The sequence below is a fragment of the Octopus sinensis genome, linkage group LG12, assembly GCF_006345805.1.
Source record: "Octopus sinensis linkage group LG12, ASM634580v1, whole genome shotgun sequence".
NCBI classification, from domain to species: domain Eukaryota; kingdom Metazoa; phylum Mollusca; class Cephalopoda; order Octopoda; family Octopodidae; genus Octopus; species Octopus sinensis.
Window position 1 is genome coordinate 23,129,387 of NC_043008.1, and position 17,138 is coordinate 23,146,524.

Here is a 17,138-nt window from a genome sequence, read left to right on the forward strand (position 1 = left end):
GCATAGTGAATGGAGAAAGTGAGAGACATGGTGGAGGAAAGATAATTTAGGAGGTAAATTAATGTAAAATGTAGATGGAGAGGAAGAATTCAGAATAAAGAGTAGATATCAAATGAAATGGTTATGAATAATAAGAAAGCTAAGTAGTATTAGGGAAAAACTGGTGAAGTAAACAGTTCAGCCTACATATTATTACAGTAGCAGGAGACTGCAGTTAGAAAGATGATAGGTGGTATAGATGGCTTCAAAAGGAAGTTGAGTGAAAAGAAGGACAGTTGTGCATGCATGCACGTGCACACAGACACACACAGACACACACATACACATACACATTGTGCTTCCAGAATCAGTTTCATTGAGATAGGCAGTCATCCCAGTACATGAAGTTTAAGATCAGCCCTCACAACTTCGACTTATATTTTCCAGGATCTTCCTCTTCCAAAGATCCATCCACATCACATGATAGTCACTTCTTTATACAGATGCCTTCATCTAAATCTGACATGTCCCATATCAGTAGTCTTCATTTTTGCACACTAGATCTGATTCTGCTCATGTCTAAGTACATTGCATGTCCAACAGAGCATGCTAGCTTCTTTTTTTCTAGTATTCTCAAGTTCTCTGCATTCAAGACCTATGTCTCACTACCATGCAGCATTGCAGTTTTAACACAAGCATCATACAATCTGCCCTTAATACTGAAGGAAAAGACCTTTGTTTCCAGCAGCAGTAGAACCTTATTGCAGTTTTTCCAACTCATTTTACCCCTGGTCACTATATGTTTGGAGCAACCACCCCCACTGCTAATTACACCCCTCAAGTAACAAAGGCTATCAATTACTTCTAGTGAACCATCTGAGAAATTACGAGAATTCATTTCTCATGTGCTCATAGTACATATTGCTCTATTGCATCGGCCACATATGGAGTTTACTTTCTCTGTTAATCTGCCTATGATTTCCTACACCACTTGCGTGTCCATAACTTACACTGAGTACAGCATATGCAGTTTATATTCACTCCCATTATGCATGTAAAGCAAAGCTACTTCCCAGGGTCCTGTCTTCTTTTCTATTCACAAAAATAAGTCTTTACTAAGTTTATCTTGTTGCCTCTGGATTCCACATCTAGTTTCCACGTTTGAAAATTCCTCTCTGATTCCTCTATAGATTCAGCTATGGAAACTTGGTCTTCAGTCTTCAGTATATAGGAGTTTTCATAGACTGCCAATCTTAAACTCCTCAGTGATGGCCTGCAGACAATGATGATAGAAGAGAACTGAGGATTGAGCCTTGATGGACTCCTATCTTAAACTAAATTCATCACTGAAATTATTGTTGACACACTGTGTCTTTATACATGGTTTGCAAAGCCTTCGCACCTGTTTGCCTTTGTGACCACCAAATTACTGAATGTGGCACCCTATCAAAAACCTTCTCCAAGTTAGCAAATACCAGGAATAGTGGTTTACACTTAGCCATGCATTTTTTGTGCAGTTACCAGAAAGAGGAAATTGTATTCACAGTGCTTCTTTTGGGCATGAAACCAAATTGCATCTCATCTAAGTCTACTCTGTCATGAGTCAATTATGTTATGACTCTTTCTGTGACTTTCATAGTAACTGATTTCTTCTCTCTAAATCATCTCTTTTATCTTGGTAACAGTTTATGATGATACTTAGCTTGATTAACCATCCAGATGGTAATCAAGTATCCTACGTCTCTAGATGTTTTGAGCATCTCCACAATATAGGGACAGACAGACAGACACACACACACACACACACACACATACACACACACACGCACACACACACACACACACACACACACACACGCACACACACACACACACACACACACACACATTATTGTCAGTAATTTTGAAATTTTAACAGTGATAAGTTGGGTATATTATATTTATTGATAATTTATTACACCATAATCACATCATGGCCAAGTTACCTACTCACTTCATTCCAGAGATGGAAATTCAAATCCAGCAATTATCAGAAATGGCTCAAACAAATGATATGGTATGTGCTCTTTGACCCTGGAGGCTTGAAAATGTCATATCTGTCATATCTAGTTTATGGGTTTTAGGGTTATTGTAAAAAATCAGAATGAAATTTATGGAAGAAATCACTCATGCATTGAACAGTGATGGCATATGTGACCTTGTAGGCCTTTTTATTCCAGATATACTCTGTAAGAAATTCATCTAAACTGGCTTTTTACATGCAATGTATGTGTGTATATATGCATGTGCTAGTTAATGTTATTGAATTAGAGTTCATTCCTCACAAAATTAAGCAATTTTGAAACATTCCATTTCAAAGGATTTAGCCTGTTATGTGCAATGTATATATGCATGTCTATCTTGTATTTCTTGTCTTTGTGATTGTAGAATTCGTGAAATAAAGTTTTCTCAGTTCAGTCCCAGTACATGCTAATATGTATCTATGTAGAATGTTGTAACGAATATTGACTTAATTGTCAATAACTAGTGCTTTGAATTTCAGTTAAAAATGTGAAAAACTGTGTAAAATAATGCATAATAATTCATCTGAAATGTGTTTCATAAAATATAATGAGAAAAAGTATGTATATCTATCTTTCAGAATATACCAGCTTCAATCTCTGAGAAAGATGCCCAAAAGGGAATCCTTAATTTAATTGAGAGAGGTTTGATACCTTCAGCTGCTCAGTTAAGTTTAGAACCTTCTCCAGTCTCATTAAAAACTATTAAGCCTTTGGAGGGAATTATGACTGAAAAGAAGAAAGTAACTCCTACTCTATTTGGTAAGATTACTTTTTATTTCTACACATCTGTCATATAAACTATACCTTTTATCTTTCCCTAAACATTGCCATTTGTCTATTCTTTCTTCTCTAAAAATGGCTACTTTAATGAAAACTGATGTAGTGATTTTGAAAGAGAAAATAAGACACTCATGGCATTCATACATATGCATGCGCAAAATTCAAAACAATTACAAACTTACTGTAAGGTAGTATAAAAGTGTTAATGTGAGAGTGGATCTTTTCCCAAAGACTTATTATAGAGAAATAGCACAATGTAACATGTTTTGTTTATTTGTATTTTTTAATGTTCATATATGCATTTTTTGCTACTAAATTAAAAAATCACATTCATTTTGATGTAACATCGATACTTATTTATTTATTCCTAATTTCATATTTGCTTGTTATATTTGTAACTTTTCTCTACAGCACTTTGTTGGTTTAATCTATTCTAGTATTGTAAGGATAATTACACAACATTTAGTACTTTTTCATATATTGAAAGGTATGTAGGAAGTATAATATTAGTTAGAACAAAAAGAAACAATAAAACTCTGCACTGTAAATGCCTTGATAACTCTTTTCTTAAGATGAGAAGTGCTTTGACGATTGAGATTTTCTGGAGTGTATACCTTCATCTCTTCTGATTAGAGACCATATATATAATCTCCCATCATAGCAGTATCCCATTGTCCTTGGTATCTTCTTTCCATAGTTGCAATGTCCTGATGAAATCTTTCACCATGCTTCTCACTGACATCACCCAAGTTTTCGGGGAAAAATCTTGGTGAGAGTGCAAAAAATGAACCTTTAAGGACATACGACAACCCATTTTCTTGAAGTTTTCAATAAGCTTTGCTACCAGCTGTTTGTAAATAGGATCCTTGTGATTTCCTAGAAATCTATGAACTACATCACGAAATTCACACCAAGCTTCTTTTTCAACTTTTGTCATCGTTCTTTCCAGTTTCTTCGACCTTTGCATTTACTTGGGGCCCAACAAATATGCCACCCTTGATCTTAGCCTCAGACAGCTTTGGAAACATAAGACAAATTTCTTGAAAAGCTTCTCCTCTAAAATCTAAGGCCTGCACAAACTGTTTTACTAATCTGAGTTTGATATGAAGTGGGGGTAATAAGATTTTGTTGGAATCTACTAGTGGCTGTTTGAGAACATTTAACATTCCTGGCTGCAGTTCCACTTGTTGGGGCCAATGTACTCTCTTGTAATGATGATCATCAGCTCTGCTGTCCCATAAGCAAAGGACACATGAATACTTTGTGTATCCCCCTTGCAAGCCAAGCAAGAAGGCAAGCATCTTGAAATCACCACAAACATCCCACTTGAACTCAGCATAATTTATTTTGTCGAGAAGTTCTTTGACATTGGAGTATGCAAGAGGCAAAGAAGGATATTTATTTCCACTGTGGAGCAACACTGCTTTGAGACTTTGTGTTGAGCTATCTATGAACAGTCACCATTCTACAGAATCATGCTTGAGTCCAATAGCAGTAAGCAAACCAATCACATCTTTACAATAACACAGATCATTAATATTTTCATAGTTAATTTCAAATTCTTCATAGCGTTTCCAGTACAGAGATGTCTTTCAATCTTCCCCCAGTAGATTCCATTCCTTCAACCTTGATGAAAGAAGTTCAGTAAGACCCAGATCCCTGATTAAATCATCTAGCTCTCTCTGATTTGGAAAATGAGTCTCCGAAGTTGTTCTTGGTACGAAAGCTTCCTCCATTTCTTGGCTGCTGCTAATTGCTGACTCTTCAGATGAAATATTTTCTTGTGGTAGTGATACTCATAAACTGTCATCATGTGGGACAGGTGCTCTAGATGATGGTATGTCTGGATACTGAAGAGCTTGTCTTCCTTTCACTTTTCTGTACTTTGTCACATCGATCATACAAAAGTAACAGTCATCGTGATGGTACTTTGGCTCTCTCCATACCCTTGGAATGGCAAAAGGCATTGACCTTCCTGTACCTCTTAACCATCCTTCTAGAGTAGATCGATAGTTTCCACATATCACATGTGGGGCCTGTGGTTTGTCCTAGTCACCCATAGGTATTCTGAAATAGTCTGTACGCTATCCACAGTTTGGCACCTTTCACGATCTTATGTAATACCTGCTTTTTTCCGATATAATAACCACACACATAGCAAAATGTATCTGGTGAATTTTTACATACTATAGTAGGCATCCTGAAAGTATCAGAACATAGTAATTGGTCTGAAAGAGAAAATTAGATATACATTTAGTAGCGGAACATCATAACGATACCGAACACATAATAATATTGAAAGTTGACATATTTTCTTAACTGTTGATGATACACAAAATATAATTTCATTTTTGGAATCAGCAGAAAAAAATGGATTGATAAACAATAAAAAAATACAATAAACAAATTTTTTTTTGAAAATTGTTACGTTGTGTAATTACACCACAACATGAATGGCCATATCACATTGAAAGCACTGGTTCTCATCTGATCACTGAAGTTAAGCAATGTTGGGCCTAGTGAGTACTTAGATGGGTGACCGCTTGGGAAACCTAGGTGCTGTAAGCATCTCACAGGCACAGGTGTGGCTGTGTGGTAAGAAGCTTGCTTCGCAACCACATGGTTCTGGGTTCAGTCCCACTGCGTGGCACCTTGAACAAGTGTCTTCTACTATAGCCTAAGGCTGATGAAAGCCTTGTGAGTGGATTTGGTTGACAGAAACTGAAAGAAGCCCATCGTATGTATGTGTGTGTGTGTGTGTGTGTGTCTGTGTTTGTCCCCTCACCATCACTTGACAACAGATGCTGGTGTGTTTACATCCTCATAACATAGCAGTTCGGCAAGAGAGACTGGTAGAATAAATGCCAGGCTTACAAAGAATAAGTTCTGGGGTCGATTTGTTCGACTAAAGGTGGTGCTCCAGCATGGCCACAGTCAAATGACTGAAACAAATAAAAGAGTGAGAGAGTAAAGTGACCTGGAAATCAACAAGTGACCTCTATGTGGTTACTGAATTTGGTAGCAATCTCGCTGCAATCACAGTTTACCATTTTAACAATTGATGGATAATGGGATCCTAGAGGCATTATAAGTGGACAGGGATGGGATGTTCATGACTAAAATAATTTTCATCATGGGTATGCTGTGTAAGGCATGATCAGGGCCTAAGCAACAACAGTGTGAATTAAGAGTCCCAAAACAATCAATTAAATTAAATTAATGTACACACACACACACACACACACACACTCTCTCTCTCTCTCCCTTTCTCTATCTATTATTGTCAGTAATTTTGAAATATCAATAGTGATAGTTTGTTCAAATTCACCTTGATCAAGCCACCACTAGTGAAACATCAAAGCCACTCATAAATATTAGATTTTACAGATGCATTGAGACTTTTATTCAGTGAGTGTTTCTTGTTTTTATGCATATAAGACTATAAATAAATATATACACACATGCACACAAGCATTCATACATACACACAAGCATTCCTCCACATCTCATCTTAATACCCATCATTCCATCACTTTTAACTATGATGCTACTCAGCTGCTGTAACCATTTAAGAAGAATCAACACATCATCATCATCATCATTTAACACCTGTTGTCCATGCTGGCATGGACGATTTGACTAGGGCTGGTAAGCTGAGGAGCTGCACCAGACTCCAGTTTGATTTGGCATCGTTTCTATGGCTGGATACCCTTCCTAACACCAACCACTCCAAGAGTGTAATGGGTCCTTGCATGTGCCAGTTGTATGACACCGGTGCCAGTTGTATGACACCGGTATCTGCCATGACTGCGATTTCACTTGGCCTGATGGGTCTTCTCTAGCACAGCATATTGCCAAATGTCTCAATCATCTGTCATTGCCTCCATGAGGTGCAACACTCAAAAGGTGCTTTCATGTGCCACTAGAACAGGTGCTAGTTATGTGACACTGGCGTTGGTTACATTGCCTTCATGAGGCCCAACACTTGACAGGTGCTTTTTACATGCCACCAGCACAGGTACCAGTTTTCTCCATGAGGCCCAATGCTTGAAAGGTGCTTTTTACATGCCACCAGCATAGATGCCAGTTATGTGACACCAGCATTGGCCACTTGCCTCCATGAGGCCCAACACTCGACGAGTGCTTTTTACATGCTGTGCCACTAGCATGGGTGCCAGGTATGCAATACTAGCATTGCCCACATTGCCTCCATGAGGCCCAAAATTCGAAAGGTGCTTTTTACATACCACTGGCACAGGTTTCAGTTACATGACACTGGCATCAGCCATGACTGTGATTTTACTTAGCTTGATGGATCTTCTCAAGCATGGCACATCACTGGACACTAGTTATTGCCTTCTGTGAGGCCCAACATTTGAAGATCATGCCTCACCACTTTGTCCCATGTTTTTCTGGGTCTACCTTTTCCGCAGGTTCTCTCCACGATTAGAGATTGGAACTTCATTGCACAGCTGTACTCATCCATACACATCACATGACCATACCAGTGCAATTGTCTCTCTTGCACACCACATCTGATGCATCTTATTTTCAGCTTTTCTCTCAAGAGGTTTACACTCTGTTGTACATGCACACTGATATTGCATATCCAGTGAAGCATGTTAGTTTAATTTCTTTCAAGCCTACACATGCTCAGTGGTCACAGCCTATGTTTCACTGCCATGTAGCACAGTTGTTTGCACACAGGCATCATACAGTTTGCCTTTTGCTCTGAGAGAGAGTTCCTTTGTTGCCAACAGAGGTAGGAGATCTTGGAACTTTGCCCAGCTTATTCTTATTCTTGCAGCTACACTCTTAGAGCATCCACCTCTGCTACTAACTTGGGCATCCAGATAATGGAAGCTATCAGCTACCTCTTGCTTACTCCACTGACATTTGATGGAGTCTATTTTCTGTACATTTTTAGAGTTTATTGTACCTTAACACCTTCCGCACACAAAGCCTATTTTCCCATTTAATCTTTCTCTGATATTGCTGCATCCCTTATATGTCCATAGGTTGCACCGGGCACATCTTATGGAATTTCTTATGGAATACAGATTGAGCAGGGCCATCTACCTGAAAGGATTTGTGATTTTTCTGCTTTCCTACTTACTATGACTTAGGTTTTTGCTAGGTTAACTCTAAGGCCCTTTGGTTCTAAACCTTGTTTCCACATCTTAAACTTCTCTATTCATAACCACTTTTGCATAACCAGTCGCCTTCTTTTTCCCCAGTAACCTTTTCCTTTTAAAAGGCATCCCTCATTTTTATTATCATCTCTGCCCATACTACTTTCCACCAATCACCTTCTTTCTGTGCCTCCAGTTATCTCTCTCTTTCACTGAGCTACATCTTAAGTCTGCCATATCTCATCTTTAACACCTCTCTTATTATTTATCATCCTCAACAATGGCTCCTATCTACTATCAATAAATTAAGAATGAAAAATCGTAATAATCAAAATTAGAATTACTTGAAACAACAAAAAAGCAGCTCAATAAGGCAATGACAAAAGAACTCTGCAATCAACTTCAAAAAGGTCCAGCAACACAACAGCGAAAGAAAATTATTCAATTCAGTTAACCTCAAATAAAAATTTACATGATATTCAACAAGAAATTTAAATGATATATAAAAAGTATATATATATTGAAATATTATTGAGAAACAGCTAGCATACTGTACATTTATGTATAGTGAAAAGAATAGATGATAAATTTTAAAATTCCTAAATAGCAGGTGCAAAGAATTAAAACTGTAAGTAAATACATTTACAATTGGATGGTACTAAATAATTCTATTCTTAACAGACTGATTCATGAATTGGAAAAAAAGAAGCAAATAATCAATATTAATGGTTGTTATCAATCACCAATAACTAATATTTCTAAAAGTACCTTGAAGTTGGAAATTTGTCTTACAGGAAAACTACACAGAGATGCTACAATTTTGTTTATGTTCAAATGACTGGACGCACATGGCAATCTAATGATTTTTTGACAATGAAGCCATAGAGTATGCTAAAAATAGCTCCAAAGTGATAGTCTAATACTAAAAACTAGCAGAGATATATATCAAATTTAGGTTCAATCAATACCAATAAATATATATCAATAAATCTTTTTATTCTTTTTCAGTATCGAATCAAAAAACATTTCCTTTTTAGAGACATTTGCATGACACTGGGGTGCATTTATGTGCCACCAGCATGGGTGCCAATTTACATGACACTGGTATCTGCCATGACTGCGATTTTACTTGGCTTGATAGGTCTTCTTCTCAAGCATGACATAATGCCAAAGGTCTTGGTCATTGCCTCTGTGTGGCCCAACATTCATTCAAAAAGAACTCAGCCAAAGTGCCTCTATGAGGCCTAATCCTCAAAAGGTGTTCTTTACATGTCACCAGCCTGGATGCAGTTGGTTTGACAGGCCCTCTCAAGGACAACACATCCCCGTAGTGCTGATCTTATTCTTACAGCTACACTCTCAGAGCATCCACCTCCATTACTAACATGGTCACCTAGATAACAGAAACTGTCTACTACTTCTAGCTTGACCCCCTGACAGTTGATGGAGTCTATTTTCTGCCCATTTTCAGTGTTTATTGTATCTGTGCATCTTCTGCATACAAAAGCTAGTTTCCCTGTTAACCTTCCCCTGATATTGCTGTACCTTTTATGTGTCCAGAGCTTTCACTGGATGCATCTTATGGAGTTCCTACCTACACCTTTTCTACAGATTATGTGATTTGTTTGCCTTCCTACTTACTAAGATTTTGGTTTTTTCTAGGTTAATTCTAAAGCCCTTTGATTCTAGACCTTGCTTCCATACCTGGAACTTTTCTAGTTCAGGTAGTGATTCGGCTATAAGAGGAAGGTCATCAGCATAGAGGAGCTCCCAGGGGCAGTCTGTCTTGAATTCTTCTGTTATTGCCTGGAGGACTATGATGAACAAGAGGGGGCTAAGGGCTGAACCCCTACTTGTACCCTGAATTATTCACTGTACTCATTTATTTCTTTATTGCCCACAGGGGGATAGACATAGAGGGGACAAACAAGGACAGACAAAAGGATTAAGTCTATTACATCGACCCCAGTGCATAACTGGTACTTATTTAATCGACCACATAAAGATGAAAGGCAAAGTTGACCTTGGCAGAGTTTGAACTTAGAATGTAACGGCAGACGAAATACTGCTAAGCATTTCGCTCAGCATACTAACTTTTCTGCCAGCTCACCGCCCTCATTGCCAACCCTCACCTTACTGGTAGCATCCTTGTACATGGCTTGTACACCTCTCACCAACCACTTGTCTATCCCTAGTTTCCGCATTGGTCACCAGATACCAGATTGGGGGACCTTGCCAAAGGCTTTCTCCACATCAACAAAGGTCAAGTATAACAGTTTATCTTTAGCTATGTATTTCTCCAGCAGTTACCTTGCCAGAAATATAGCATCACTGGTACTTCTCCCTGGCACAAAACCAAACTGCATCATATCTAATCTAACTAACTATCTCCCTGATTAGTTTGGCTATGATTCTCTCTGTAACTTTCATCACCTGATCCAGCAATTTGATACCTCTGTAATTATTTCTATCTAAGGTATCAGCTTTACCTTTGTAGCAAATGACTATGGTTCTGCTACATCAGTCATTGGGTATGACTCCTTCGTGAACCACCTGATTTACAACACAGGTGACTAGACCATAACCCATACTGCCAGATATTTTAAGCATCTCAGTTGAGATTCCTAATGGGCTGGCAACTTTTCCTGTCTTTGTATCCTTAATTGCTGTATCTACCATGGAACTGTCGATTTGGGTAGCAAGTCCCTCAATTGGGTCAACATTTGGCAGACTCTCCTCCTCCCACTCATCCTCCACATTCAGCAGTTTTTCATAGCGACATTTCCAAGCCTCTTTCTTTGCCGAATCATTACATGCAAGTGCACCATCATCCATATGGACACATTTCTCTCCTATGACATCATGACATTCTCTCATACACTGTCCTGCAATCTGAAACACTTCAGTTCTTTCATCCTCATAGGCAAACTTCTTCTTTTCTGCTTCTCCTTTGGCTAGATATACTTGTTTCCTAGCACCCCCTCTAGCAATCTGATGCAGTATCCTGCTACCCCTATTTTTCCATGCCTTCCAGGCCTGTTTCTTAGCTCTAATGGCCCTGTCTACTACATTGTTCCACCACCACAGTACCCTAGGTTTGGATGATGTGGGTTATGGTCTAGTCACCTGTATTGTAAATCAGGTGGTTCACAAAGAAGTGATACCCAATGATTGGTGTAGCAGAACAATAGTCAACTGTTACAAAATTAAAGCTGATGCCTTAGATAGAAGTAATTACAGAGGTATCAAATTGCTGGATCAGGTGATGAAAGTTACAGAGTCATAGCCTAACTAATTAGGGAGAGAGTTAGCTTAGATTTGGTAGAATCTGCTTTAGTTTAGTTGATAAGCATTACTCCTCAACACATAGCTGTAAGAAAATATTTAGTAGACATTCTTTGAGGGTCTCTTTTAGGATTAGGTTCAAAAGTCACAAGTTCTCATTTAATATTCAAGAAAGGCATAATGTCACAGCTCTTGTGCGATGTGTACAGGCATTGAAGGAAAATGTTGCTCATTATGGCATCAAGTGGAGGATACTAGAAAAGTGCAAGACTTATATTAACAGCAGTAGGAGAGATATACTCTACTTGGTAAAGAATCATTTTGGAGGACTCTCTTCATCTCAGGTGCCTGCCTAACTGTAACCCTGAATACAGATATAACTTAGCAAACTGACCTACTTACTGCACCATAAACATTAATGTTGGTTCCCCCCCACACACACATATGCATGTACCTGGCCACACATCTTTACTTTCACATTCCTCCCATCATACTTCTACTCACTCAGCCCTTATTCCAACATCAACCCCAACCTCAATCTTGCCCAGTGCTACTCCAACCCAAACTCTGGTGGGATGGCTCTTTTTGGTCTCAATCTAATGATGAACTAAATATTTTTTCTTCCTGTGTTTGATGTGGGTGATTTCTTTCACAAATTTTAGCCTAGTTTCTTTTATATCTCTGAGGACTACAAACCAGATGTAGCACTTTCAAGCTTCCATTGGCAAAGAGCCCACATTTCAGCCATTTCAGATGAGTGCTGGAATTGGTTCTCCACCTCTGGCATGAAGCCAATTTGTAAGTTAGCTATTATAAGACTATTTTATAATACAGGGTGACACACACACACAAAAAAAATAGGAACTTTTGAAAAACCCAATAAAAATATGAAAAATCCAAATCCAACAAAAAGATTTATTGACAGAAATTAAACAACTTGCCCTTTAAGAATTAGTAACCCAAATTATTCATGTCTGAAAATTACGTCCTGTAGATGGTGCCATCCTCTATGCATGCATTCTACCAATTTGTCTTTGAGACTCTCTATTGCTTGCTGCAACAACTCAGTGGGTATACCACGAATTTCATCTGTAATTCCTTCCTTCAATCCATCCAGTGTCCTTGGTTGAGTCATGTAGACCTGACTCTTAAGGTAGCCCCTCAAGAAAAAAATCACAAACGGATAAATCCAGTGATTTTGGGGGCCATTGTCACTGAATCTTGAGATGATACAGTGACTGGACAAATCTCACACAGCTGCCATTGATTGCCTTGTAGTGTGCAATGTCACCCCATCCTGTTGAGACTAGGCTTTATGAAGTTGTGGAAAATGCAGGTATAACAAAAGATTGCAGCATCTCAACATACCAATCAGAAGAGACAATTGTTGTTATCTCATCTTCATTTTCAAAAAAAGTAAGATCTGATGACATCATGTGACAAAACTGTCTCCTTGCTGCTGTGTAAAGGTCATTCGGGAATTTTTATCGGGTTGCTGTCTGCCCTGTAACAATAGTTCTGCTTGTTCACATAATCTGTGAGATGAAAATGGATCTCAGCTGACATCCACAGCTTATCGAGAAATTCGTTGTTTTTGTTTGTTTTCTATAATTTTTTGTTTTCTATAATTTTTCTATAATTTTTCCTATGTTTGTTGGATTTTTCAAAAGTTCCTATTTTGCGAGAAATGAAGGAGAATGATCACCAATTATAATTAGACATCTGTCAAACAATTATGGAAAACATAAATGAAAACAATGAATTTCTAGACAAGCTGAGGATATCAGATGAGATCCATTTTCATCTCACAGGTTATGTGAACAAGCAGAACTAACGTTACTGGGCTGGCAGCAACCCTAAAAAACATCATTAATGCCCTTTACACAGCCGCAAGGTATGGTGTGCAGTTTTATCACATGATGTTATCAGACCTTACTTTTTTGAAAATGAAAATGGGATAACAAAGACTGTCACTTCGGATCGATATGTTGAGATGCTGCAATCTTTTGTTGCACCTGCATTGAACAATTTTCCACAACTTCATAATGCCTGGTTTCCACAGAATGGGGTGACATTGCACACTACAAGGCAATCAATTGCAGCTGTGCAAGATTTGTTCAGTAACTGTCATCTGAAGATTCAGTGACATTCACTGCCCATCCACAATCACTGGTTTTGTCTGTTTGTGATTTTTTCTTGTGGGGCTACCTTAAGAGTCAGTCAAGGACGCTGGATGAATTGAAGGAAGGAAATAGAGATGAAATTCGTGGTATACCCACTGAGTTGTTGCATCTCTCCTTGTAATTTTTTTTCTTTGGGAAGCAAGTAATTTTATTTTACTTTATTCACCCCTCCTCCCATTTTAGCATTTTTTCCAGCTTCATATTTTTCCTTTTTGATGTCTGTACACCTGGGTTCAACCACCTGTAAACCATCTGTAATGGTGTTAGTACCTGGAATGTGTCATACAGCCATTCCATAGGTTCTTCTAATCTGTCTGGTTCATTTTCTATGAATCTCTTCTTCAATTGGTTTCTGTGTCTTTTTTCAATTCCTTTTCTGCTTTTAATTCCATACATCATTTTTCCTATGTACTTTGTAATTTTGCCTTCTTCCCAGTACTATTTTCCATTTTTATATGACCTCATGTACACCTTATTACCAATTTTGAAAAATTTGGGATTGTCTTTCCTGGTACTTTTTCTTTCCTTGCCAGGTAACAGTTTATCAAAAACTGATTTTACCTTCCTTGCAAACATCAGTTTTGCTGGTGAACTTCCTACTGGTATATTGGGGTTTGGTGTCACCCTGTATACCCTTAGGAATTGTTGCAGAGTGACTTTGTCTGTGACTTCCTTGTTTGCTTTTCTCAAAGCTCTTTTAAAAATGTCCACAAAATGCTCTGTCTGTTCATTTGATGTGGGTTGGTAAGGTGCTATTGTTTATGTTCTACCATGAACATTTCACAGAATTTTAAAAATTCACTGGACACAAATTGTGTTCCATTATCAGATTCAATCACATCTTGGACAAGAAATCCTGCAAATAATTTGTGCAAAAACTTTATTACTGTTTTAGAGGTTGGTCTTTTACACTTAACAATTTCCAGCCATTTTGTAAAACTGTCAACTACTACTAAGTAGTAATAACCATTTAACGAACCTGCAAAATCGATATGTAGCCTTGGACCATGAACTTTTTATGTCTGACCAAGGCTTCCATTTTATAGTAGGCAATTTTGCTGCCAGAGCACATCCTCTGCAGCCTTTTACTATGTTTTCAACTTCCTTGTCTGTCTTCCTTGTCTGCCAGTGCACATAACTGTGCTTACGTGTTTTCATCCTTGTGATCCTGGGATGTCCAATATGGAATTCTTTCATGCTTTTTTGTAAAGTCTCTTTTGGCCATGCATTAGTATGCCATCGCATGTTGAATATATATTTAACTGTTGCTGATTTTTCTTACTGAACCTATTTTTCCTTTCTTTAGATGACCACAGAGTTTTTTTTGTTTCATTAGTGAACTTATCTTTTGACATGTGTTGCTTTATTTCCTCCAGAGTTATTGGTAGCTCTCCTCCAATGTTCCACATTATGTGTTTAATTTTCCCTTCAGCTCTTAGGGCTGCTATTAGTGTGTCCTCGAATGGTTTCCTATTTCTGAGAATTAACATAGATAGGTCATCAATATGTCCTAGCTTTTTCGAAGGTAAATATGCTCCATCGCTGCTACCTGTTTGCTGTATGTACTGGGATTCCTTTCTTGGATCCATAAATCGTTAGTAATGGGCAATGGTCTGTTTGTAGTCGAAACCGTTTACAAGTATAAACTTGTGGAACTTTTTTATGCCAGATATAATTGCTAATGTCTCTTTTTCAATTTAGCTATAATTTTTATCTGCTGGCAATATAGTTCTTGGCATGTGAGCTATGGCCTTTTGGCTGCCATCTTCACAGTTGTGTAAGAATAAGGCTCCTACCCTGAACTCACTTGCATAGTTTCCAACTTCAGATCGAAGTGTGTAAGCGACAAGTCTGAAGTTAACATGCTTTTTAGCTCCTCAGATGCCTTCTGGCATTTTTCTGACCAAAACCATTTGGCATCCTTTTTTAACAGCTTGTTTAGTGGAGCTCTTGTGTTGTGTATGTTCAGAATATATATTTGATAGTAGTTTACCAAGCCTAAAAATGCTTGTAACAATTTTTATGTTCGTTGGCGGAGGCATATTCTGTATTGCCATCACCCTTGTTGGGTCTGGCTTTTATCTCCTTTCATCAATTACTTGACACAAATATTTGATTTTTTTCATAAAAAATTCACACTTTTCCTCTGTTAATCTAAACTTGTATTCATCTATTTTTCTGAATACTTTTTTAATATGTTCAAAATACCATCAAGATAAGCAATAGCAATGTTGCAATCATTTAACATTGCATCCATTACGTGTTGGAATATGGCAGGCACCACTTTTACTCCAAAAGGAAGCCACTTGAATTTATACAATCCACGGTGTATGTTGATTGTTAAAAGGTGTATGCAATCTTCCCCTACCTGTATCTGTAGATAGGTTTCCGAGAGGCCTAACTTTGAGAAAATTTTTCCTCCATTTAGTTTTGAGAACACTTCTGGGCTTGGTAATGGATGCTGAGTTCAACTAAACAGTCATTTAATTCAGTTGAAAAGTCCACACACACACTCTTAGTGTATTATTTTTTTCTTTACGTGAACCGTTGGAGCTGCCCAGTCTGAATGGTTCACTTTTTCAATTATAGCTAGACTTTCTAGTCTTTCTAGCTCTTTGTTGATCTGGTCCAATGCTGAAAATGGCACATACCATTTGGGCCTAAAAACAGGTGTTGCCTTTTCTTTTACTGTGATCTTTTCTTTTGTTTTAGTGCAATAGCCTAATCCTTCCAGAAAAACATTTGGAAACAATTAAAAAATTTTTTGCCTCAGTTGTTTGACTTCCTTCAAACTTTTAACCGTGCTGACTACATTTTCACAGAAAACACTAATAGGGGTATCCCACATTTTAAATAACGCCATGCATTCTGTGCCAAATAGGTTTAGTGACTTTTTCAACACTTAAATGATTGTCCTTTTCATTTCACCTCAAAAGGTTACTTTTATATCCTGCCACAAGTTGGTATAGATTAATTACACAGCGGAGGTTTAATCAGTGTTCACACAACGTACTCTGCAAGACTACTAAAATGCTCTCTCTCTAACTACTACCGACCTCTACTCTTTATAAGAGTTCTGCTAGTCCATTCTCCAATCCACTAGGGGTGTCAGTAACTCTCACCACAACATCTCCCTCTTTGAAATTGACTTCCATTGGAAGTTAATATTATTTTTATTTATTTTTTTCATCACCTGTTACCATGGATGTTGGTTTGCTATATTTACACATTTCTGGCCATTTAGTAAAGCTATCTACCACTATTAGATAATATGATCGAGTTAACAGTCCTGCGAATTCTGTGTGTATTCTGGACCATGGAATATCGGTTTTGGGCCAAGATTGAAATTTTATAGCTTTCAGGCTACTATCTTCATACTTGTGTAAAATCACAGCTCCACTACCACTTTCACTAATATCTGCTGCCACTACTATTTCTAAATTTGGGTCAAAATGTGATAACAACAGTTCCATTGTTAAGACATTTTTAATTTCTTCAAAGGCTTTTTGGCATTTGTCCAACCAGTTCCACTGAATGTCTTTTTTTAACAAGCTATTCAGGAGTGCTCTTAAATCGTGCATATTCGATATGTATACCTGGTAGTAATTTACAAGCCCCCAAAATGCTTGTAATATTGTAATGTTCATTGGGGGAGGCATATTTTTTATTGCATTTGCCCTAGACTGTCTGGTTTGTGTCCATTTTCCTCAATAATC

The 17,138-nt window shown here is 37.8% G+C and overlaps 1 protein-coding gene and 1 pseudogene across 1 annotated transcript in view; both read left to right on the forward strand.

Annotated features, from left to right (window-relative positions):
* LOC115218047 (IQ domain-containing protein H-like) overlaps positions 1–17,138 on the forward strand; it is a 396,498-nt gene that overhangs the window by 60,119 nt on the left and 319,241 nt on the right. Inside the window, exon 5 of the mRNA XM_029787806.2 lies at positions 2,621–2,801. Within this exon, the coding sequence (XP_029643666.2) occupies positions 2,765–2,801 (37 nt within the window). The 5' untranslated portion in view covers positions 2,621–2,764. The remainder of the gene's footprint in view (positions 1–2,620; positions 2,802–17,138) is intronic.
* Positions 5,272–5,390, forward strand: LOC115218166 (annotated as a pseudogene).